General features: G+C 39.0%; 1 protein-coding gene across 5 annotated transcripts in view; it reads right to left on the bottom strand.

Moving 5' to 3' along the window:
- mib2 (MIB E3 ubiquitin protein ligase 2) overlaps positions 1–25076 on the bottom strand; it is a 55129-nt gene that overhangs the window by 16845 nt on the left and 13208 nt on the right. For 3 of the 5 annotated variants that reach the window (XM_026270706.1, XM_026270705.1, XM_026270707.1), the window contains exons 2-9: positions 15475–15807; positions 14299–14470; positions 9980–10086; positions 4223–4417; positions 2780–2922; positions 2113–2220; positions 1734–1838; positions 408–570 (exon numbers count right to left, since the gene is read on the bottom strand). In XM_026270706.1, coding sequence (XP_026126491.1) covers positions 408–570; positions 1734–1838; positions 2113–2220; positions 2780–2922; positions 4223–4417; positions 9980–10086; positions 14299–14470; positions 15475–15807 — 1326 coding nt within the window. Of the gene's footprint in view, positions 1–407; positions 571–1733; positions 1839–2112; positions 2221–2779; positions 2923–4222; positions 4418–9979; positions 10087–14298; positions 14471–15474; positions 15808–20656; positions 20969–21090; positions 21189–25076 lie in introns of those variants that run through there. The other 2 variants (XM_026270708.1, XM_026270709.1) reach the window with 2 other exon arrangements.

The raw sequence follows: 25076 nt of genomic DNA on the forward strand, positions 1-25076 counted from the left end.
ACACTTGAATATAGGTAGATTTCATCTAAAAAAGCAACATTTTGAGTAAAAAGCTGTGAAATATCACATTTTTATCAAATACTACACATGGATCGTATCCAGTAGGATGATGAAAGCAAAGATGCAGTAGATGGCTTTCGTCAGCTTGCACAGTCCTTTTCCACTTCCTGGGTCCACATTTCACTCGGTAACATTACGCAGTTTTCATTTATTTTTGGTCGAGTGGTTCTAGACTCATTCAGGAGCGTTCCCAAGTGTATAACAATGAAAACACAGAACATTCTGTGCTAGGCGGTGAAAGAGTTAAAGAGAAAGTCCAGTAAAAATTAATTATACAGAGTGACTGTGATCATAGAGTGATTATGAGCTGGGTTGATAGTGAAGAGCTACTTCCTGTGACTTCTTACTTCCTGATTCGCTGCTGTTCTCAGCCGTCATCAGATTGGCGTCGACCTCGCCAGGCTGCACAGAGAGACACGCGGGGTTAAAGGTCCACGTCTGACCTCCGAACGCCACGCGCAGGTCACCGTCTGCATACACCTTCAGAACCTTCCCGACCTGACCCAGAGCCTGAGAACACACACACACACACACACACAGACACACGCCAAAAAAAAGTTATTCTTAAAACGTGGCTCTCGAGTTAAAAGAAGCTCACTCCCATCTTCATGCATGTTTTTCCTCTAGCTGTGCTGCATCTTTGTCGACACAAAAGCACATTCTGTGTGAATAGCACCTAGCGATATGAGCGCGTCACACACGAGCAGTTAATCAGGTGCACCAGTTATCTTTACGCTTACCATGGTCATACTGTCAAAATGTCTAATTCTAACGCTTGGAAATATTTCTATTCAAAATCAAGATTCCTCAATTTATAAAAAATTATTATAGTAATTGTGGCAATACATTTAATTTGAATTAATAAAAAAAAAATGCCCAGCCCTAGCAAGAAGACACCTAAAAATCAGATGCTGTCATGAAGTCCTCAGTTTTGTGTGCGATTGACTCTTATTTTGATGTACTGTTCCTGTTCTCTCTCCTCCTCTGTTTAGTTCCTGTTTCCTCTGTTGCCCTCGTCTCCTCAGTCACCTTTATTTGTTCCCATAGTGATTCATTAGTCTCACCTGTTCCTCATTAGTCTCGTGACTCTGTGTATTTATAGCCCTGTGTCGCTGTCTATACATTCTGTGTGTAGCTGTTGTGTGCTTTTGGTTTAGTTCCTTCTTGTTTTTTTGCCTTTTTTGTCTTTGTTTTGTGTTCAGTAAATTATTGCTGCATTTAGATCCTCACTACTTCTTTGCCTCCATCGTAAAAGAAAAAAACACTTGAAATACTGATTTTATTATAAATTGGTTAAATGAGTATTATACATTTTAAAATATATATATATTTATAAAAACACTCATTTTAAATAATTATAAAACTATTATTTAAAAGATTTAAATATACATAATAAATGAAAACAATGATATATGATTTTATATATATATATATATATATTTTACATGTTACAAGTTAAATGCGATTAGTTATTGAATGGCTGTTCCTTAAAGAATAAATTAAATATGGCACAACTTTGTCATACGATTAAAAAGAAGCTACAGAAGACATATAAGGTTAATAATACTAGACAAAAAAAATATATATATATATATATATATATATATATATATATTGACTGGCTCAAATGAATGTGATTTTGTCTGTAAAGTGTGTGTTGAGGAGGAACCTACTGGAGCCATGCTGTCTGTCCACTCTCCATGGCCCACCTGGAGTCTCTTCACACTGTCAATGTCATCCAGCACCTTCACCAGCTCCCCCACGGCAAACGTGTTCACCTGCACACACACCACTCTATTAGAGGAACACACACTTCCTAAAGACTGTCTGGAGCTTCAGCTAATCACCAGCCCAGAACGCACAGTCTGACACATAAGCAGATAGAAACAGCACAGCCATCTATTTACGGCTCACTTTTGGTACAGACAAAGAAGTTCAGGATAGGGACAGTCTGTGAAGGAGCTTGAGAGGAACTAAATATACACAGCTCCCAGTAAAAATAGCCTGATGAACAAACAGCAGCTGGTGTGTTTCTGTGAGGGATGTGCTTGCCTTGGTCAGGGCTCCGGGGTGGAAGGTCCAGCGGATGTTGTTACTGTACTGGACGCGCACGTCCCCGCGGTCCGTGATCCTGTGCACGCTGCCGATTCTGGAGATGTACTGCCAACACCAGAACACAACACACTCAAACACAAGCACTGATATCCAACACTTCCCAAAAACAAGACTAAAGCCCTCTTCAGACAGAACTAGTGTAACAGGGGTCTCTAGATGTACCTTTTAGATCTGGCTCTGTGTTTCTCTCACACACTCTCTGGACAAATTTAAAGGTGCAAGTATCGCAATTTTACTATAAAAAATATGAATATACTTACCATTAAATACTCGCTTTTACATTTAATTTTAATTTATAGTGCAGCCATATTACATAAGTAACAGATTATTGTTTTAGGAATAATATTTTATTATTCAATTTCATTGTTTGGCTTCATTAAAAAAAAAAAAAAAAAGTGTAGACATAAAAAGAGGCCAAGGTCCAGATACAAGTCAATGCGAAGACATTTTACACGTAAAGAAAGTTATTTTGAGCAAAATTTACAATAATTAAAACATCTTATGACTACAGTTACAAAACCACACCAGTACAACATTTTAAATAAATGAAGTGCACTGTGGAAATCTGGAACATTTATTAAAAGTGAACACAACTGATTTGCACCTCTGCCATTTTTGGGTTCCAGCCGCCGTGCCCCTCCTGCATCTGTCTGAGGATCTCCACCTCCAGCAGACACTTGACCTTATCACCCTGCTGGAACGAGTGAGTGTCTGCACTGTCCTGCCGCTGCAGCTCCGCGTGCTCGCCTGCACACACACACACACACACACACACACACACACACACACACACACACACACATCAAACGTCAGAGCACATGTATCATCACTACATTCTCAGCAGGGTAAAATGTAACATGACAATCAGCATGACCGATAACAATTTAATTAATCAGTTTGTTCTGAAAAGGTTCACTTATTCATCCGAGTGTGTGGTATTTTACATTGCTTTTTTTTTGAGTGACATACAGTATTATTTAATATTTACAATAATTCTATAACATAATATATTGCAATAACTGCACACAATAATATGTAATTTCCTTCCTGTTTTGACTTCAGATTCAGATTCAGATCATCAAACTAATTTTAATATTGTACAAAGATAACCGGAGTAAATACAAAATGTAGTTTTGAAATGATGATTTCAATCATCTGGCACTATGTGAGAAATCAATTGCCCCTAAATCTAATAACTGGTTGTGCCAGCCTTAACAGCAACAAGTGAAATCAGGTGTTTGTGATAACTGTCAATGAGTCTTTCACACAGCTGTAGAGGAACTGTGGCCCGCTCTTCTGTGCTTCTTTGGTGTGTTAGGGATCATTGTCCTGCTGCATTACTCAAATGCACTTGATCTTGAGGTCAGAATCAGCAGAATCTTTTGCCCAGTCTCTTTCTCATTGCTGAGTCATGAACACTGACCTTAACTGAGGCAGGTGAGGCCTGCAGGTCTTTACATGTGGTTCTGGGTTCTTTCATGACCTCCTGGATGAGTCCTTGTGCTCTTGGAGTAATTGTAGTAGGCAGGCCACTCCTGGGAAGGTCCAGCACTGCTCCAACTTTTCTCTATTTGTGGATAATGGCTCTGACCGTGGATCGCTGGACTCCCAAAGCCTTAGGAAAGGCTTCATCATTTATTTAGATTGTGATATGTGCTTCACTTGGTCATACAGGTTTTAAGTTATTTTATTTAAGTTATTTCTTGATTCAACAGGTCTGGCAGTAATCAGGGCTGGGTGTGGCTAAATAGTTTTACCTCCGCTTCCTAAAATCATGAGGTTCATCACAGTTCTCTCATGATTTCACTGGAGGGGGCAATTACTTTATCACGTAGGGCCTGGTAGGTTTGGAAAGCCTTTTTTTTCTTAATAAATGAAATCATCATTTTAAAACTGCATTTTGTATTTACTTGCATTATCTTTGTGTAATATTCAAATTAGTTTGATGTGTGACAAATACGCAAAAAATAAATAAATAGATAAACGGAAAGGGACAAAAATGTGTATACATACACACACACACACTGTGTTTTATGGCCGCTCTTACCTAATTTGGGCAGATGTTCCTTGTAGTAGTATCCTCCCTGCACATCCGACACGTATTTGAGATCCACCTTGCCCTTGTGGCCCATTCTGTAGACGTTTGTGGTTCCACTGGACCAGGTGACACTAGCCACGCTACGACCTGACTCCTGATCCCATCCACGAATATCCACTACCTTCCCAACCTTCCCCTCACCTCCTGCTCTCACACACACACACACACACATATATATATATACAGAGAGAGAGAGAGAAGCAGCACAAGGCATGAGACTCACGTCCAACGTCATCAGTTTTAAATTATCTAAAATTGCGAGATAGAAGAAAACAGTTCAAAAATCAAGATGCATGCACTTTGTCTGAAAGAAATTAGAAATATCAGAGCAGGGTCTCTGGTAACATAGGTTCAGCTATGTAAAAATATGCAAAAAAATATGGTCTCAGAAGAGAGTTCCTGTGGTTTTATATACTATATTATGAGATATTATGTCACATTCTATTTTCAGGAAAATACTAATAAGTATACACAAAAATGTAATAGCAGAATGTCCTATACAATAGTCTAGTACAGTGTGTTTCATGCTGACTTTTTTCTATTTTCATGATCAATTTGTTGTCAAGCACCTGTTTTCCAGGGATGAGGATGCTTTTGGTTTTCCATGGAAAAATGTAAAAGCTAAGAAAAGCACTCCCAAAACAAGAGACTAGTTACATTTTGTCTGGGATTTGGTTATAAGAAAAAAAGCACATTCTCAAATGTGTCACCATTGTTTGTGTGAATGGCAGGAAACTGCTGTAAGACCCTGAACATTATTACGTGAGTGTGGAGAGAGCAGAAACTGAAAATGGTGAAGCGAATGAACCACAATCTTAGCACTACCTTAAACACATGGTTTATGAGCAGATAAACACAAAATCAGGCAGTTAGGGGTTCACCAGCTGGAGTCTCCTCTTTATACTGAGTCTTGTGAGCAAAGTTACAGAGCATCTTACTAACATGGAGAAGATCATCAGTCAATTCTGTTTCTCACACAAAACTATGTCATTATCAATTATATAATGACTGGATAAAAATATACCTCTATGAAAATAATCAAATCAACTGTAGGGAGCAAATATTACCTGTTTCTGACACTGGACCGGAGTAAAGAGGTGTAACAACTAAAACACCCCAGTCAGCATAGTCAGTTCCCTGAGATAGAGAAACAAGTACTTATGGGGAAAAACTCCTTTTTCTCAGAGGACTGAAGCCTTTACAATCACGCAGTGTAACTGCACAGCTGTTGGGTTATGCAGTAATTTAAAAAAGAACCAATGGTGTGTCAGTGAAGCTGCACGAGTCTATGGTGAAGAAGCCTGTCAGAGCTGGTCAAAGTGGGCGGAGTCATCTGGCTGTACAAGTGGGTATTTTGCTATAGGATCTCAGGTGAATTCAACTGAAGCGACGACATGGAGTCGTGCAGCATCCTTGCAAGGAACGCAGTACTCGTTCCTGTATACTTCACTCGTACTGTCACTAGACTCTTATGGGAACCAATACAATCCTGCCCTGCCCTGAAAGACGAACGACTGACCAAACTGGCCTTGAGCTTAAAAGGCTCAGAGGGACCGATTATACACAGGGTGAGCCCTGCAGGGGGTAAAGAGGCTGAACTCAGAAGCTCAGCACAGCCTTGTATAATTGTTCTACTACTAAAAGGGCCAAGGGCATACTTAAGAAAGCAGGCAATACCTGAAGAATTAGACTGCCTTATGCACCAATACAGGTGTATGTTCACAGTGTATGTGTATACACCGCTGTGTGTTTGCACTTCGGATGGGTTAAATGCCTGGTCCTGTCAACACTGCACTGGCTCCCTATCAAACATCGTATAGATTTTAAAATATTGCTTATTACTTATAAAGCCCTGAATGGTTTAGCACCTCAGTATTTGAATGAGATCCTTTTACATTATAATCCTCTACGTCCGCTACGTTCTCAAAACTCAGGCAATTTGATAATACCTAGAATATCAAAATCAACTGCGGGCGGCAGATCCTTTTCCTATTTGGTGCCTAAACTCTGGAATAACCTACCTAACATTGTTCGGGAGGCAGACACACTCTTGCAGTTTAAATCTAGATTAAAGACCCATCTCTTTAACCTGGCTTACACATAACATACTAATATGCTTTTAATATCCAAATCCGTTAAAGGATTTTTAGGCTGCATTAATTAGGTAAACCGGAACCGGAAACACTTCACATAACACCCTATGTACTTGCTACATCATTAGAAGAATGGCATCTACGCTAATATTAGTCTGTTTCTCTCTTGTTCCGAGGTCACCGTGGCCACCAGATCCAGTCTGTATCCAGATCAGAGGGTCACTGCAGTCACCCGGATCCAGTACATATCCAGACCAGATGGTGGATCAGCACCTAGAAAGGACCTCTACTGCCCTGAAAGACAGCGGAGACCAGGACAACTAGACGCCCCAGATACAGATCCCCTGTAAAGACCTTGTCTCAGAGGACCACCAGGACAAGACCACAGGAAACAGATGATTCTTCTTCACAATCTGACTTTGCTGCAGCCTGGAATTGAACTACTGGTTTCGTCTGGTCAGAGGAGAACTGACCCCCCCAGCTGAGCCTGGTTTCTCCCAAGGTTTTTTTCTCCATTCTGTCACCGATGGAGTTTCGGTTCCTTGCTGCTGTCGCCTCTGGCTTGCTTAGTTGGGGTCACTTCATCTACAGCGAAAACATTGACTTGATTGCAAATAAAAACAGACACTATTTCAACTGAACAGAGATGACATCACTGAATTCAATGATGAACTGCCTTTAACTATCATTTTGCATTATTGAGACACTGTTTTCCAAATGAATGTTGTTCAGTTGCTTTGACGCAATGTATTTTGTTTAAAGCACTATATAAATAAAGGTGATTGATTGATTGATTGATTGATTGAAATGCAGAGCACAAATTCTGAGTATGGTTCACCATACTTGGCTGTATGTCACATAACTTTCACTTTCAGGTGCGTATCCATTTAAGCAGACAGAATCCAAGCCTGCAAGACCAGAACCTCCAAGTTATAGACCTGGTGAAAGTGGATGGTGAGGCCCAGCCAGCCACTGCACAGATATCTGCTTAGGACACACCACTAGACCACGCCCAGGATGAGGAAACACCCCAAGTGGAATGGGCTCTGACTCCTGTGGGGCTCTAAAGACCCAGGGAGGAGAAAGCTAGTGCGATAGCGTCAACTAATCACTGAGTTGTTCCAACCGCCTGAACGGGGCAGAATGCTCAATATAAATTTTCAGTGCCTTAACCGGGCAATTACACTCCTGGTCCTCCTCAGAAGGAGGAAGAGCAAAGAGAGAGATAACCTGGGCTCTAAACATTTTAGTATGACTGGAGTCTTTAGGCCCGAACTCAAGACAGGTAGGACTCACCAAGAGAGAAAGAGGTCACCTACTTGTTTAACCGATGCTAAAGCCAGTAGCAGATTGGTTTTCAATGATAAGGTTTTCAAGTCCACAGACTCAAAGGGGGAGCCCTTGAGAGCTTTAGGACCATGGGCAGGTCCCACTCATGAAACCGGGTCTTGGCCACGGATTGTGCACCAGGCGGAAAAGACAGAAAACTTAAGAGCATAGAGGCATCTGGTAAATGGGGCTCTAGCCTGTGAAATAGTATTCAAGACACTCTCAGGGAGATCAAGAATCAGCTGAATCAGCTTCTGTCCACAGATAGGCAGGTCGATGTCGAGTGGCTTCAAGTCTCATGGGTCAGCGAAGAGAAGATAGTCGTCGCTGAAGGAGAATTAATCTGAGAGTCTATGGCAAAATGCCACTTATATAGCCAGATGGCCACGCCCATTTTGTCGGGTTCTGGTGGGCTTTACCATAGGCTCATGCAGCTCCTTTGCTGAGCCACTGGTTTGTTTTTTTGATTACTGCATGAACCAATGGCTGTGCAGTTACACTGTGTGATTGTAAAGGCTTCAGTCCTCCGAGAAAAAGGAGTTTTTCCCCATAAGCGACGCAGTACGAGTGAAGTATCGAAAGGGAACTTCAAATCAAATTAATCTCAAAATCTAGTGTCATCTGTCAATCAAATTATGACACCTGAATACTTAACCTGAACAAAGACAATATTTAACTGTTCACAATGAAAGGATAATCAAACAACAAGCTCAAAAAGCTACGGCAAACACAGGGGAACAACTCTCACAAAAACTCTCAAGATTTACCCCAAAATCACAAAACCAAATAAGCAGTCATTTTTTGAATAAAGAAAATCAAATAAGTCAATTCTAAGCATACTATTTCTTCATTTTATTTGGAAAAAAATCTCATTTTCTTTATGCAAAATATGTTAATCGTCAGAATGAATATGTCATAATGATCTTAAACATCTTAATGGTCTGAAACCATTCCATTACTTAATGGTAATGGAAACCTTTTTTACTTTCTCATTTGATTTTGGGGTGAAATATGAACACCTAATAACAACCATCACTAACTAACACAAGTGTTCAGCAACAGCTAACCAAACACTATCACAAAACACAGAGAAAGAGTCTGGGAGGATCAGGCAATCAACTCCACATGGGCATTTTGACTCATTCATCACTCAAGTGATTATACATTTTAAAATACAACCTTCAAACGAGAACATGTGCAAGTGTTTAAAGAAATGACACAATGGATGATAAAACATCACAACACAACAAGCTCAAACATTAGGAGTCTGATTTAAAAAAAAAATAGTTTATCAAATAAGCCAGGTTTAGTTGATTTGGTTCAAAATAACTAAAAATAAGCCTGGCTTACTTGGTAAACTTGTTTTATGAAACAGGCCCCTGATCTACCATTAAGTCTTCACATCTTACATCTCACATATTATCAATGTAAAAAAAAAACTATAACAAAGTCACTTTCCTTTGCAAAAAAGTTTCTGATTCCTGATCATGGAGAGTTTCATTTCGACCGTTTCAATCAGAACTTCCTAAAAACATTTCTTGAAAAAACTAATTCAAACTAAACTCTGCAGGACCAGAAGTGATTAAAGGGACAGTTCACCCAAAAATGAATCCGGTCATTAATTACTCGCCCTCATGTCGTTCCAAACCCGTTAGACCTTTTTTCATCTTAAGAAAACAAATTAGGATATTTCTGATGAAATCCGAGAGCTTTCTGACTCTCCACAGACAGCAAGGGAACTACCACGATCACGGCTCAGAAACATAGCAAGGAGATCGTTAAAATAACCAGGGCTTCAACCGTAATGTTATAAAGCCGAGAATACTTTTTATGTGTAAAGAAAACAACTTTATTCATCAATTTGTCTCACCATGTAGCACCATTTTGGAGAGTATTACATAAGTAGACAACATATGAAACGTATTTACGCTGATACACTGTTTAAGTATTTTACGCTTTAATCTGAACATACACAACACATCCGCATACATACGTTACATATGTTGTTTGCGTATGTGATACTGTCCAAAATGGTGCTACATTTGGAACGACAAGTGGGTGAGTAATGAATGACGAATGAATTTTCATTTTTAGGTGAACTATCCTTTTAAGGCGATGATAAATCTGCAAATGTCTAACATGAGACAGACTTCAATTCTTCTAGTGAATGAGAATGGTTGTTTGTTCTATAAGCTCTACAGATGCTGCATTAAACAGACCCAGAACGTCCCATTCAGTCTTTGAGAGAGGGCTGAAATCAGGGATGATAGCGCGTGTGTCTCACCGTCCTGGTTGCCCCAGTCCCAGTCGGGCCCCCGGACCACCTTCACCCCCTGGAAGATTCCCTTCAGGATGATTCTGGACAGGTTCTGTCTTGGTGTCAAGCTCACTCTGAGATTGAGAGAAGAAGAGACAGTTATTAACCTGAGGAAACCTTTCTAATCTGATCTGCTGCATACAATTAAGATCATTTTACACAATGTTGTCTTTGTGAACTTGATTTGTTTAAAAAATAAACTAGTCTTTCTGAATGATTCTAAACAAAATATGCATTTAATACTGAAATCAAACAAAAAATAGTTTGATACCAAACGCAAATGCATTAGAATCCAATAACCTGAGGAAAAATCAACACTTATTTTTAGGTATACTAAAATTGTGGATAAAAACAGACTACAACTAGACTTCATTTTTACCAAATTCTGTTTTTCATTACTTTTCTGGATTCTATTTTTAATGGTTTAATTTTAATAAATCAAAAGCATCTCTGAGTAATTGATGTTATTTAATTATATATATATATATATATATATATATATATATATATATATATATATATATATATATAATTATTATTATTATTATTATTACTATTATTATTATTATTTTAAGAAATACCATGTTATTTCTGGTAAATATTCATAATTTTTTTTTAAATAATAATTTCATTAGTAGTAGTAGTTCTATCATTACATTAAGTAATATATTTCTGTCACGGTTTCTTCAAGTTAAACTTCTATTTTAGCAGGTTGCAGTAAAGACCTTTAGGTTTCCGTTTGTAAATGATTTGATGATAGTTTACTCAAAAGAAAAGGTAAAACACTCATGAAGTGACTCTCAGAGCAGTTCTAGAGATTGTGTTTGTGTTCATGTGCTCATATTTGGCTGAAAACACCTTGAGAATCACACGCTCTTTATTACGTGTGTAGTAAACGAAACTGCGAGTCCGCCACATTTATTCACACACAGACACACAGAACATGCAGGATTCATATTTAAAGATTATTTTATAAATATTATCTGGATTCTGCGATTACATCTGTGCTTTCTGCATTGTGGAAATCATAGGACCCTACGTAAGTCACTTCAGATTAAATCATCACATGAAGAAACAAGCTTTAGCTGAAGACACCTGAGCGAGAGCTTGGTTTACTTCAGTCTGTTAAAGCAAGCGATGTCTAAATCACTGATTCACACTCGTTGAGAGCGATGAGGACGCCCACAGTCAGAGAGGACTGTATGTCCCGGTTTCTCATTTGGGAATGTGTGCTCCAGGACAGATTTTTAACATGAGCAGCATGATGGGAAACACACGCTCTCAATAAAACTAAAGACAGAAGGCTGTCTAGCATCCTCCAGAGCTCTTCCAGAACACGCTGAGCTAAACACAGAGGAATAAGAACGAGACACAGCACATACCTTATAGTAAAGATCTGATCTGATCGGGGAGCAAAGGAACTGCCTATTCCCATAATTCATCCAAAGTATCAGCTGCCCAGCTAGACCTACTCCATCAGCTCCAGCACATCCACTCCTCAACGGTCAGAGATCTCAACTCGGCTTTGGGTTTCTCTCCAAACTGTGCGGAGCGCTAAGATCACGTCCGTCCTTACCTACGCTCTGATGCCATATGGCAGCACCTGCACGGCTCCAAGGCTTAAAACACAATCAGGATAAATCTCTAAGCAGTCTGTGTCTCCTGTGTCTCAGGTGTGCGTCTGAGATCAAAGGTAAGACGTAATCCACAGACGCACCGAGATGAACATCTCTCTCTCATCAAGTAAAACGTGGCATCTTAAACAAATAACGTCTGTTGCCAAGGGTTTGACATACAGAATAAACTGCATTTGACTGAAATGCTGTATTGGAATAGTTAACCCATTCTGTTACTCTACCAATGATAAAACTGTGCTGTATATCACAGAGCCATTCAGCACCTGTGAGCTCCTGTTATTAGGACTTTCATTTTTCTGGGACTGCAAAAATATGTATTTACGGCAGTTTGGACTGCCATTGGGCGAGTTTTGTTTTGCAGGCATGACGACCCAGGTAATAATGACAAGAGATTTTTTTATTCTTTATTATCATCAATTTAGTGTTTTTTTTTTGTGCTGTAAAATTGAGTGTGTTAATGCAGGCTATCAATCTCTTCAGTTGAACGTTTCAAGTTTTACAATATTTCGCGCAGGTAACGCAGGGCCGGAGCTTGGGTTGGACACCCCACTCACAAATGCTGCTTCTGTCTCTTTTTCCGTGAAAAGAATTTAGTTAATTTAGACGCAGAACGTCTTTGCGACTGAGACGAGTCAGATGAGCGTGGAGCCAGTGACGAGAGACTGTATGTCAGTAAAAACACACTCCTGTTACACTTTACTGAACACTTGCTCTTCAGTCACACACACACTGTAGCCCGTTTCAGTTCATATTAAAGCATGAATGAACTAGAAGCATGCTAGAATAAATGTTCAAGTTGATAGCTCTCATTTCTACTGTAATGTTGAATGGTTATCGTCAAAAAAAGAAGATTTCCAGGAGACATCAGTAGTATTTGTATCAATGATACTCACCTTTAAGTCATATAAAAATGCCATTAAACAAATATAAAAAAAATACTGTCTATTATTTACATTAATTTTAATATTGAATGTGAAATTACTGCAATATAAAAGTATATTTAAAAACTTTAATGTTAGGTGACATTAATCACAATTCAGTTCAGAAAAATAAAAGAATTGATTAGTTCATTTTTTAAATCGATTGGAAGCACACAATTCTTTTACTGTACTTCCCCAAACTTTTAAATGGCAATGTATCACAGTTTCCACAGAAACAAAACAACACTGATAATAATCAAAAATGTGTATTGATCAGTAAATCAGCAGACATGACCCTGGAGCACAAAACCAGTCTGGAGTCGCTGCAGAATATCTGTAGCAATAGACAACAATACATTGTATGGGTCAAAAATGTATATAAAAAAAAATGTATGCCACAAATCATTAGGATATTAAGTAAAGATCATGTTCCTTGAAGATATTTAGTAAATCTACTATTATAAATATATCAATAATTTTGATTAGTAATATGCATTGCCACAAAACCTCATTTGGACAACTTTAAATTTGATTTTCTCAATATTTAGATTTTTTTGCTCCCTCAGATTCCAGATTTTCAAACAGTAATATCTGAGCCAAATGTCTTCCTAACAAACCACACATCACTGGAGACCTTATTTATTCAGAGGCCGCACAGATCTCAGTTTGACCCTCGGGACTGGTTTTGTTGTCCACGGTCACATATCAGAATGATTTCTGAAGATCCTGTGACACTGAAGACTGGAGGAATGATGCTGGAAATACAGCGATCAATCACAGTTTACTATATATCCACACAGAAAACAGCTGTTTTACATTGCAATAACATTGTTTTTAACCTATTTTTGCTCAAATAAACGCAGCCTCTTTTAAAAATGTCAAAAAATATCCCAAACGTTTAGTGGCCAGGTAACACGGTTAGGATCCCGATAAAACGGTTTCAGAACAGTTATCTGTGAAGTTCTCTGGTGTGGTGTGTTTAATCGATGCAGTGAGCTCCATATCTGTGTTCAGCTCGCTCTGTGTGACACTGCTCTACTGTGTCAAAGGTCAGTCATAGATCAAGGTCAGTCCTCTTTTAGCCTGTTGACATCCAAACTGGAGTAATCCAGGGCCATACACAGAGACAACGTCATGCTACGTGACTGAAAACACCAGATCAGACACTATCTGTGCTTCTCCATTACCCCAGCACTACGAGTCCATCATCAACATCTACACAGATTTATAAAGAATAACAGATATTACTGTAAGAAAGACCTGCTGAGCTCCACACTCTCCTACAGTAAGATTAAAGAAGACAACACAACAGAAGCTAACTAGTAGCTGTCTTAGCCGATTAACAGGTCAGGCTGTGTGCTGAACATATGGGAGACCATATGGTAAAGCGTGTCCTAACACGAAACCAGACGTTACCTCCGCCTGCACATGACCTCTGACAGAGCTGCCGTGACCTGAGGAAGCACTTACCAGTGATATCTGTGCACTGATAATGATGTACTTGTGTTAGTAGTGGTGTAATAGAAAACACCAGGCCCAGTTAGCATGACATGTGCTGCTTGATCTGAGTAACTGCAGGTTTGGTTTGTTCTGGTGTTGGCTAGAGGACTTCCCCTGTAAGTGCATTACTGCACACACAGCTGTTTCGAGTTATTCATGCCATCACTATCCTCAACAGAATCGGTCTTACTGATGTTTCTAAGAGAAAGAGAGCAGACAGAGGACTCACGGGTGTGAATGTGCCGTCTCGTAGCGCTCGAAGGCGTGCGTCAGCTCGTGCTTGTTGTTCATGTAGCACTGGGTGCACAGGTCGTAGTCGAAACACACCTTACACTTCCAGCGCATTCCCATGATGCCGTGCTTCTTACAGCTGTCACAGATGATGTTTGAGTGCCGGACACCTGCCAGGAACAAAGGGAAGTGAATCCAGTCTCTTTAACGTCTGTCTTCCCCAGGCTATAAAATAACTCCTACACTCACACTAGGGCTGCTCAATTATATAAATCATAATATTGTAATCATGATTATTTAATCTAATTATGAGTGGGTCATATGACCGACACTTTGAGTGAATCATTTAACAATGTGATGGATCAAATACACATTTTCTGTAAATAAGATTGCTGTGACATCCACATTTTAGAGACCAGCGAACCTCTCAATAGCACAGCAGAATACTTGGGTATAATGTTAGCTAGTAGAAAAACTAATAAAAGTCCTCAACATTATAGAAAATTAGCTGTCAGTAATAAATCAAAAATGTATGTTTATAAGCTATTTACAATTTCTATTTAAAACAGAATGATAAGTAGAATAAGACAAATAAGTAATACATTTCTGATCATTGTTTTAAACTAACCCAAACTTATACTTGGAGGTGTTTCCATGAGGAACTGGTTTCTGTAGTCTCTGTAAATTATCTGAAGATAGTTTCACTCATGATGGAGATTCACCGCTGATCACAGAACCGTCTTTACTGACAAGATGCGCATTAAATAATCGCATGAGAATTATTGAGCAGCCCTAATATATAATGTGTTTATGTATTATTTCTATATCTCCCCACAACAGTTCAGCATCCCGGTCCAAAGCATCGTCTCTGTACCAGGGTATATCTTTTATTTCACCATGTCAAGTTAACACAGTATTATCACGTTAATGCATTAACGGACCAATTATTTGAATCGCACATTAACGCAGTTTTTATTATTATTATGAAAGTCCATTGCTCGCTGGCTCTGAATACACATACAGACAAATCATGGGTCACAGGAGGGGATGGATCCTGATCAGATTATTTAGGCTAAGCATTAGCATTCACAAACCACTGTGCACTGTTATTTTTGAACAGAAAAGCATGCAGCGAGCTCGTGGTCATGACTTTATAAGAGTAAGTGTATCTCACCGATCTGAGCGTTGTCGTACAGCAGCAGGTCGTAGGCGCTCTGGTATCCCGTGCGGTAGTTAGTGCGAGTGCCGCTGTCCCACTGCACCACCACGGTTTTGTCGGGTGTAGTAGTGCTGCCCTGCCGGCCGATCTCCACCACCGTGCCCACGTGCCCCTCTCCTTCATCCTGGTTCCCCCACTTCCAGTCCAGGCCGCGCACCACCCGCATGCCCACCTCCATGCTGCTGCGCTCCGGCTGCCCGCTGTGGCCCTCGCTGGGCTTGTGGTGTGCTCGGGGGCCGGCGGTGGCTGCTGGGGGTCGAGGAGTCTCTGGAGACAGGTCAGGGGTGACTGGAGACACACACACACACACACACACACACGTCAGTTCAGCAGCGCTCACCTTCAGTATCACGCAGGGCTGCTCCATTATCACACTAATCTCAATCATCAATACTTTGGTCAATATTGTAATCACTATTATTTTTTATTTAGTCATTTATCAGACGCTTTTATCCAAAGCGACGAACAGAACCAAAACTAAAAGCTAAAACTTTATAGATACTACCTATACACATGTTAAAAATTAAGAAATTAGATAAAAATGACAAATGCATACAACAAAATTTATAAACGTAACATTTAAATGAAAAACCAAAAATAAAGTTAAAAACAATAATACGTATAAGTATGTATAATTTGTTTTTGTTTTGTTTGTTTGTTTGTTTGTTGTTGTTTTTTTTTTTGGGGGGGGGGTATAGAAATGAATACTTTGATTTAGCAAGGATACTTTAACTGATCTAATTCATAACATTTCAGATAAACGTTCCATTAGTGAAAAAAAATAAATAAATAAATTGTACTCCGCTGTTTTCAACACATTATTAATGTTTTTTTTTTACAGCAAATCAGAATATTATCAGAACAATATCTGAAGGTTGGAGTAATGATGCTAAAAATACAGCTTTGAAATCACAGGAATAAATCACATTTTAAAAACTATTCAAATAGAAAAGGTTATTTTAAAAATAATATAAAGTTATTTTAAATAGTACTAAAAATGTTACTGTTGTGCTGTATTTTGGATCAAATGAATACAGGCTTGAGCAGAAGTGACTTCTTTAAAAAACAGAAACATCTTTCTGGTCATCATTGTTTGACTGCTAGTGTATTTGAAGTTAATATATAACAATGATACATGCGATCCAAAGAATCTAGATATAGACAAGTCATCTTTATTTCTTTCCACCTTATCTCACAGAAGTCAGCTGTTTTCTGTGAATGTGCAACACTTCTGGTTCATTAGCTGCTGTAGGCAAATAACAAGCATTTCAAAATGCAGTAAACGGTAAAACTGTGTGAGCTACAAACCAGCGTGTTTATAATTAAGAACATTTATTAAAATAATATGGTATAAATATTTTTTTTTTTTAAACAGCAGTTTGCAGCAGCATAACAAGCGGTTTTGTACAGCTAAAAATAACTGGAAGGGAATGACACCAGCCTTGTGATGTTATTAAAAAAAGAACCTGGATATAATACAGAAAGCTTCAAAGCAGATTTACCAAGATAAACAGAGAGAGAAATCCAACTTAAAAAAAAAAAAAAACGAAAAAAACAATAATAATATTTATAGTGTTGTCTAGAACTTATCAGTGGGTCATGATCTGGCTGCAAAAGGTATTTACGAAATGTTAATATTGGTTGGTTTCATTGAAAGCCAGAGTAAACAATTCCCAGAAAGCATCAGTGAAGATCTCGGAGGATATCAGTGAGTCTGATATAGTTTACCATTATCCAGGTTTAATTAGGACTCACTGAAGCGCTACATCCTTCATTAGTTTCAGGCAGAATCACTGTGTTGTGATGTTTCTAGTTGGGGATGAAATTACTTTTACTGTGGTGAAGAGAAAAAGTCATTTAAAAAAGTCAATACATAATAATATCATGTGCTTTTTCCTTCAAAGATATTTACGTTATACTTTAATAAATAACTGAATAAATCCTGTTGGACAATATGTAAAGTCAACATAAAACTGAACCCATTTCCTCAGTTTCTGAACATTTCTCATTGAAAGCCTCGTTTCACTTGAACTGTAACATTACAGAAACAAATTGGGAAGTGAATGTGTCATGCTGCATTTAAAACACTATTCTGCCATTAAATTAATTCTGCTTGTCAAACATCAATGCATTAGTGAAGTTGCGTACAAAGGCAAAATTGTTAGGACTTTTGTTCATATTTCAAGCTTGACCCCAGAGCAGAGATGCTGGATGTGGAATGGTGTAAGCAATCCCAAATCCAGCCGTGTATGTGCTCTCTCCAGCTGAAGGACGTAAGGCTGAGAGCACATGCCTCATTTTCTCATGACCCCAGTGCTTTTTATGGTTTTCCTGACTATATTTGTCATATACTGTAATATCCGTCGTTTAGTCTCTATTTTTAATGCACTGGTCTGGGAAGATCCATCCACAATGACGTCTCACTGGTTTCAGACGTTGGTGGAAAAAACGAAGCATGGTCTGTCATCCAGTGTGAACAGGTCTGGGGTTTCTGAATCACTGATAAATCACACTTTAAATGTTATCTGATCTATAAATGCATGCATTTAAAAAAAGAAAGAGTATAGAACGGGGTTCCTTGCAGTGAGCCACAAAGCATGCATAAAAATGACCTAGTAAGGAAAGTTCATCAGAATAAATCTTTCCATCTTCTCCTATCAGAACTGTCATAGTCCCATTCAAGTCAATCCAATCAAACCCAAATGCAAGCTTGTGAAGCAGAGATCAGTATTCAGACATAAGCAGCTGTAGTAATGAATCCAGTCAAAATGATTACGCAGCGGTACGTGACACAGTCAAGCAGACCTTGTACAAGCTGCTGAAATCAGATTGAATTAAACAGCTGTTTGTACTCTTATAACTACAACAGACGAGGAGAAGAGCAGCAGATGTGTGTCCGCTCACAGCCCAGGGTCCTTCTGAACAGATGGATGGCTCTGAGATTCACACAGACGTCCATGTAACCCGCTGGCCTTCACAGCACTGGACGATGCACAGAAGCTGAAGGAAAACCTGAGACTGATCTGATCTGATCATCTTACAGCACAAGACCAACGCATGCTCATTATAATGGATCTGAACATCCCAAAGACATTTGGAAGTAAAAGAAAGAAATCTGTTTATTTGTGACGACAGGAATGCACAAAACAACTGCATTAGGCCTTTTAGTCCATCTGCATGCATATAACCAACAGAAACTGACCAACCCTTGTATGTTTCAGTCTGATTTCTTTATTCTTATTCTCCACGATGCATGTAATCTGAGGAGCACTGTCTCCCGTCTCACTGTACTGTGAGCGTTTCATCCAGAGCAACACTTTTATACACAGTTCATGACTGATGTAGAAGACAAAACTCATATTAAACCAAATACATCATTATAATCATATATGATTTATCAAAGTCCTTCAAGTGCTCTCTGGTAATTTCATAAGCATATCGTGTTTTAATTATCCCAATTGTTAGTATACAGCCTTTAACACAATACTTGACTGAATTAACTATTAAAAGACGCGATATGTGAACGGCCCTAAGAACTGCGGTCTTCTACAGTACTTCAGATATGACGAGGAGAATCACAGAAAGTGACCGCATTCAAGAACATTGTTCCGGCGTCTCTCAAGCAACGAATAAACACCGCTAGCTTGGAGAATGCAGTGAAAACTTCGGCACAAACATCTCAGGTTTCTCGATGAAAACATGAGAGAAGAAAAAAAAAAAAAACTTTTTTGAACATTATCAGAACATTTTCCTTGATGCGAGTGGTGCGTCACCAACGATGAAGAGGATGCAATGTCCACTCGTGGGAAAAGGCTGAGCCAGTTCTTCAGCGATGATTACAGAGAGTCCAGCCGAGACGAGTGGGAACAGTTCTTGCTGGAGCCGTGTATTGCTCCAGATGAGGATCCCATTCAGTGGTGAAACCAAAACACGAAGCGCTTCACAAAACTTATTCGCTTAGCACACCGTTATTTGTGAGTCCCGACAACGTCTGTGCCGTCAGAGCGCGTTTTCTCCGCGGCCGGCCTTATTGTTAACAGACTGAGGAGCCGACTTTCCCCCGATCATGTTTACATGCCTGTGTTTCTTAACAAGAACATGTAAAACAATAGAATAAAAGCAAAAAAGATTTGCAGATGGTTTAAAAGTTTCAAAGTTAAGTGTAGGCTACGTTCTACAATATCCTAATTGCTGCAGGCTGCTTTACGTTTTTTCTTTGTTCACTTTTTTTTTTTTTTGCTTTTAATCTGTACTTTTGTTTGTTTGCACGCATCGTTAAAGGTTTTCAGCTACAAAACACGATGTGTAATGTTCAAGCTTATTGCGTGTAATCTTCTCTCAACAATAAATGGAGCTGAAAAAATAACGTCTGTCTCATTAAACTTAATTTAAATAAACGAATATTCAAATGAGATATTTGCGGAAAATGCCCATCCCTAATATTTGATATTCAAATTAGTGTTGAAGAAATGTGTGGCCTGCCTCTGGCGGCCACAGGAGGGTGCAATGAGCAAAACAAACTGCACAAGCGATTATGAACAAAACAGCATGATGTATTCAAGCATAGCTGAAATTAAAGCACCGATCACACAGATTGTAAGCGTTAAAATGAATGCAGCTGGGCAGTGCGTTGAAAAGATTGAGAATAAAATAGAAGAATGATAATATTAGTCAAATTCCAACTAAATATTAACTTTCGAATGCAAAAATGGTGTATTTGAATTTAGGTGTGCATCCAGGAAATGATGATGATGTAAGTGTCGTTGTTGTACTTCATCACTGCTGTTACTCCTATTACACGCTAGTAATGATTATACGACGAAGGTAACGATTATACTGAAACTGTTTTCTTGACCAGGCCTGCGGTCAGTATACCAATTTCATAATGCCAATTTTGTCATTTGTTTCCAGCTTGTGTATTTCACAGCTCATGAAGAAAGTCACACTACATGAAAAAATACACATTTTACTCAAGCAAGTTTTACTTGAAGTTGTATGCAACAACAAAAAAATGAAAAAAAAATAATAATAAATAACACAGTCCATCCAGATGAATACATCAAAAGAAAGAAAACCGGCATGATGACATGTGATGTCAACTGCCCATAAATCCATGCTAGAGTGACACGAGTCCTACCTCTGACAGAACGGGCTGGGGATGGCTTTCATCAGACACACCAGAGAGAAGATAAATCATTACTCATCCAGGATAAACAGCACACTGAAGGGGGATTACATCAACCCTCCACGAGCGGCCAAAACACATCCATTCCTCATGAAACCCAGGCGAAGAAACATGGCTAACTCTTCCAGCCAGCTGAGACCGCACTTAACCCATGGCTCGGGTTCTGATGAAACTCTCACTAACATATCCAGAGTTTGGAAGAGGGCCAGTGTTGTGATTGAGAATATGCACTACGCATCAGATGCTAAGAAAGCTAGCATGAACAGAGGACACCCAACCAGCCTAGCTCAACAAATCCACTGTTATTCCCATCATGTCCTTTTAACTCAAAACGCCAGATTGTGATTACAAAGAGTTAAAGCAGAACAAACACACAAAACCCTTACAGGCCATTCGTTTCAGAGCGCTTCGAATCATCCTCGCTGTCCTGCTCGCTCTCGGTCGTCCACAGCAGTTTGTTTTGGGGTGAACTTTGCTCTGATTGGGAACTCAAGAGACTGGAGAGAGCAGAACAAACACATTTCCCTCCACAATGCTGTCATTGAAAACGTGTTTGGACACAGGGCTATGATGCAACGCCACACTTCTGCATCTACACAGCTTTAGAAGAGAACATGGCTTAAAAAATGGGTGCATTACCTAAAATAGTGACACTTCTGTTAACTATCAGCTGGGGAATAGGAGAAGATAAACCGGTGAAGGCTCCAGCTTCAACACTGCTGAAGCTCTACTGTCTGTCTGCAGGGGAGGAGAAATGTTTAAAAGCTAAGTCAAGCCTGTACTTCTATTCAAATAAAATCTTATTTATTTGAGCTGTTAATTTGTCTTATTTTGTCTTGTCCTTTTATTGGTGGGTCATCTCTTCTAGAGAAATTCACTTTGCCAGGGACTGATATTAGCAGATTTTCCACTCGCATGTGAACACTGGAAGTTCTTGACCGTGAGCGAAGTAGACACAAAGTTCACAATGTGTAACCCGTGGATAAATTAACACTTGTCTGGGACAGGTAGATTTAGTAAAGCAAGTACGAGAGATTATTACTGATTAAAACATCCAAAACAAAAATAATTATGGAAGCACTGAATCTTGGCCAGTCAAAGTGCCTCTGCTCTTCTGTGTCAGCCGCGCCACAAGGATGCGCTGTTTTCCTTCGAACCAAAGCATAAATACATGTAGAAACAGCACATCTTTGATCAATCAGAAAATAAATACATAAATAAAAAAGTCGGCAAAATAAAAAGCAGCAGACTTGTCCTAGGCCACTAAAAAAAGAAAAGAAAATTGAGATACTCAAAACATTAAGTGGATAACTACACTAAATACATAGTGGTAGTACAGTACACGTTCAGCCTCTTATGCACTGCTTTGGGACAGGAATAGGAAAACTCAACAGGACAATTGACAAATCAATCCCTAGATTACTGATATAAGACTTCCAGACATTATTAAACTGACTCGGCTGACCATTAACTAAATGGGAGTAGTTCCAGTAAAATCTTGTGCCATCCCAAAATAGTCAGAGTCTTATCACTACTCCATCTCATTAATATGTTTTTCCTGGCTGCAAGTGTGAGAAGATTGTAAAGTCTCTTTTCACTTGATAAAATCAAAGCTTTATCAGGAAAACCAAGGATCCATGACCAAATCCTTATCAAAGACATCACTCATTTCATACAGTCTTACCCCAGTGTATCAGCAACTGATTGCATGACCGAAGACACTGAGTGAGAGTGCACTGAAGGCATAGAGGTGAAAGGGTTTTGTTGAATGCATGTGTACGGTTTAGTGAAATACCCATTCGATGTAGAATTGTTAAATGTATCGCCTTAGCACGGTTACATACTGAAACCGATTTGGCATAATTCCCAATACTACCCCAATCTTCCTCACTTACAGAGATAGAAAGTTCCCTCTCCCAAAGCAAGTCTAGTATTCAAAACTACTTGTCCCTCACTGACCTCTGACCAGGTGTTTGAAAAAGCAGTTTTTCTATACGAGTCAGACTTCTATTAGTACATAACTAGATATCCTTCAAAATATTGTTTCTAATCTCTAAAAAACCAAAGAAGTCCTGTTTTAATAATGTATATTTCCATCTCAGATCCTCAAAGGACATTAGGCCTTCTTCATCAAACACATCCATAAGTGGGTTAATGCCTTGATTCACCCAAAATTGAAACGTCCCATCAAATCTGGATGGAGGGAAGTCTGGGTTATTCCCAATTGGTGTAAGAGCAGAGGTTAATTTAGTTCTTCCCTCGAAACGACAAACAGCCCTCCATGCCTTAAGTGCATTTACAGTTACAGGGTTATCACCGTTATCCAGTAAGGATTTTATATTTTAAAGAAACAACAGCTCCACAAGGGGAAGGTTTGTGGAGTTATGGAGAACAACCCAATCAGAGATGAGCAGACCATGCTATAGCTCAATATTAGGGAAGTCCAGACCTCCATTTGAACCTGGGAACTATAGTGCAGAAAACTTCCACCTTGGTTTGTGCTTGCTCCAAATTAAAATGCTAAGCCATTCATGTCCTTTAAAACCTCTTTAGAGAACAGAACAGGTGTCCTCTGAATTGAGTAGAGAAGCTTGGGAAGGACAGTCACTTTTATAAGAGCCACGAAAGAGTGTCCCATCGGTTTAAACCTTCTCTAATTTTACTAAGCAGCACGGTAAAATTGTCTTTGAACAGATTTTTAAATACAGGGCTCACAAAAACACCCAAATATATAAATCCTCCAGGGGAGCAGTTAAATGGAGATGGGGGGCTAATATCTGGAATGGTTTTCATAGACCCAGCAGGCACAGCCCTGACTCACTCAGATGATTTTGGATCCTGAGGAGAAGGACTACTCTGACGACGTCTTTCATGCTTCTCTGGACTTTGCAGTGTAAGCTACTTGGCAGTCTATGGGACAGTCACAAGCCCCCCGGTTTTCATCCAAAATATCTTAAACTGTGTTCTGAAGATGAACAAGGCTTTTACAGGTTTGGAACGACAGGGGGGTAAGAGATTAATGACAAAAATGTCATTCTTGGGGTGGGGTATCCCTTTAAGCGAGTAAACATATGTAACTTAGTCCAGATTTGTGGAATTGTAATGTTCAATAATTAATTTTATTACATTAGTAATATTTGGCGTTGAAAAAAAGTTTAAATTTTTATTTGTATATGCTGTCAATTATAGATCTTAGAAAGAAAATTTTTATCAATAGGTCACACTTACAATTTTTTTCATTAAAAAACCCCGAATCTGCCAAGAAAATAGCAATCAGTGCATCTAAACGTGATATTTATTCATGTCAATCCTGAAGGTGTGGTTCATCAACAGTACTGTCCTTATATGATAACATGCAGAAATCTGCAATGAAATGTAATTTTCACTTTCAAATCAGACTTTTTTAATGTCTATTAGGGATATAAGGATTTACTCAACTCATGATTCGATTAACGATTTTTTTTTAACTAAATGATACAGTAAATGAAAATATTCAAGATCCTTTTTTTAGGCTATTGCTGCACATTTCTTTGTGAAATTTAAATAAATCAATCAAAAGTTGACCTCCTATGTGTGTATTTAATGCTCAGTGAGATGTGTGAAGGGCGAGATTAGGACGGCGCGTGCAGATGCATCATCATCATCATCATCATCTCATTATAATCTACTCCTCATATGGACAGTGAGATAAGAATGACAGCAACACAATCACATTCTTCAGGATCAGAAGCGCATGCGATCGGAGCAGATGCTTTTTCCAGAAAAACTCTACAGTCCCCTGATCATCATGAATAAAAACGTGCCCAGAATATTCATTATATGTGGAAAATAAGTCTATGCAATTATGACATTGTTTTAATGCCAATTAAGCATATTTCATAATCGTAACACATCCAGATGTTTTACTAGACGTTAAATTCTCATTATTCTCAGTCTGAGTCATTTTTACTGAACTGCAGAAATTAAATAAATTATAAAACACTACAATTTTTTTCACATTACAACAATTTGAATTAGATTAGATGGGGTGCTTCCTGTAAGACTACAGCGTACAATGCAACAACTTCACTGCTTTTAAAGAGTTCACAAGCGTTTAACATCCTCTGGGAGTGGAGAACACGCACAAAACCTTGTAAAATAATCCAGAGATTACAACACAACCTAAACTGAGACGCATGTCTGTAATCTCACCAGCAGGCCTCTGTTCGCTCGTCTTCGTTACCTGTTGAGAGGTTTGTGCCGCAAATCAAAACGCCATGAAGCCCTGCAGATCTCTCACAGTACGATGGACGGCACCCAGCGGTCCTGTAAGCTACAGCACCAGCCCCGGCTCACTCCCAGGAAGCAGACAAACACAGAAAGAGTCTTCATG

This window comes from Carassius auratus, chromosome 8 (assembly GCF_003368295.1).
Source record: "Carassius auratus strain Wakin chromosome 8, ASM336829v1, whole genome shotgun sequence".
NCBI classification, from domain to species: Eukaryota; Metazoa; Chordata; class Actinopteri; order Cypriniformes; family Cyprinidae; genus Carassius; species Carassius auratus.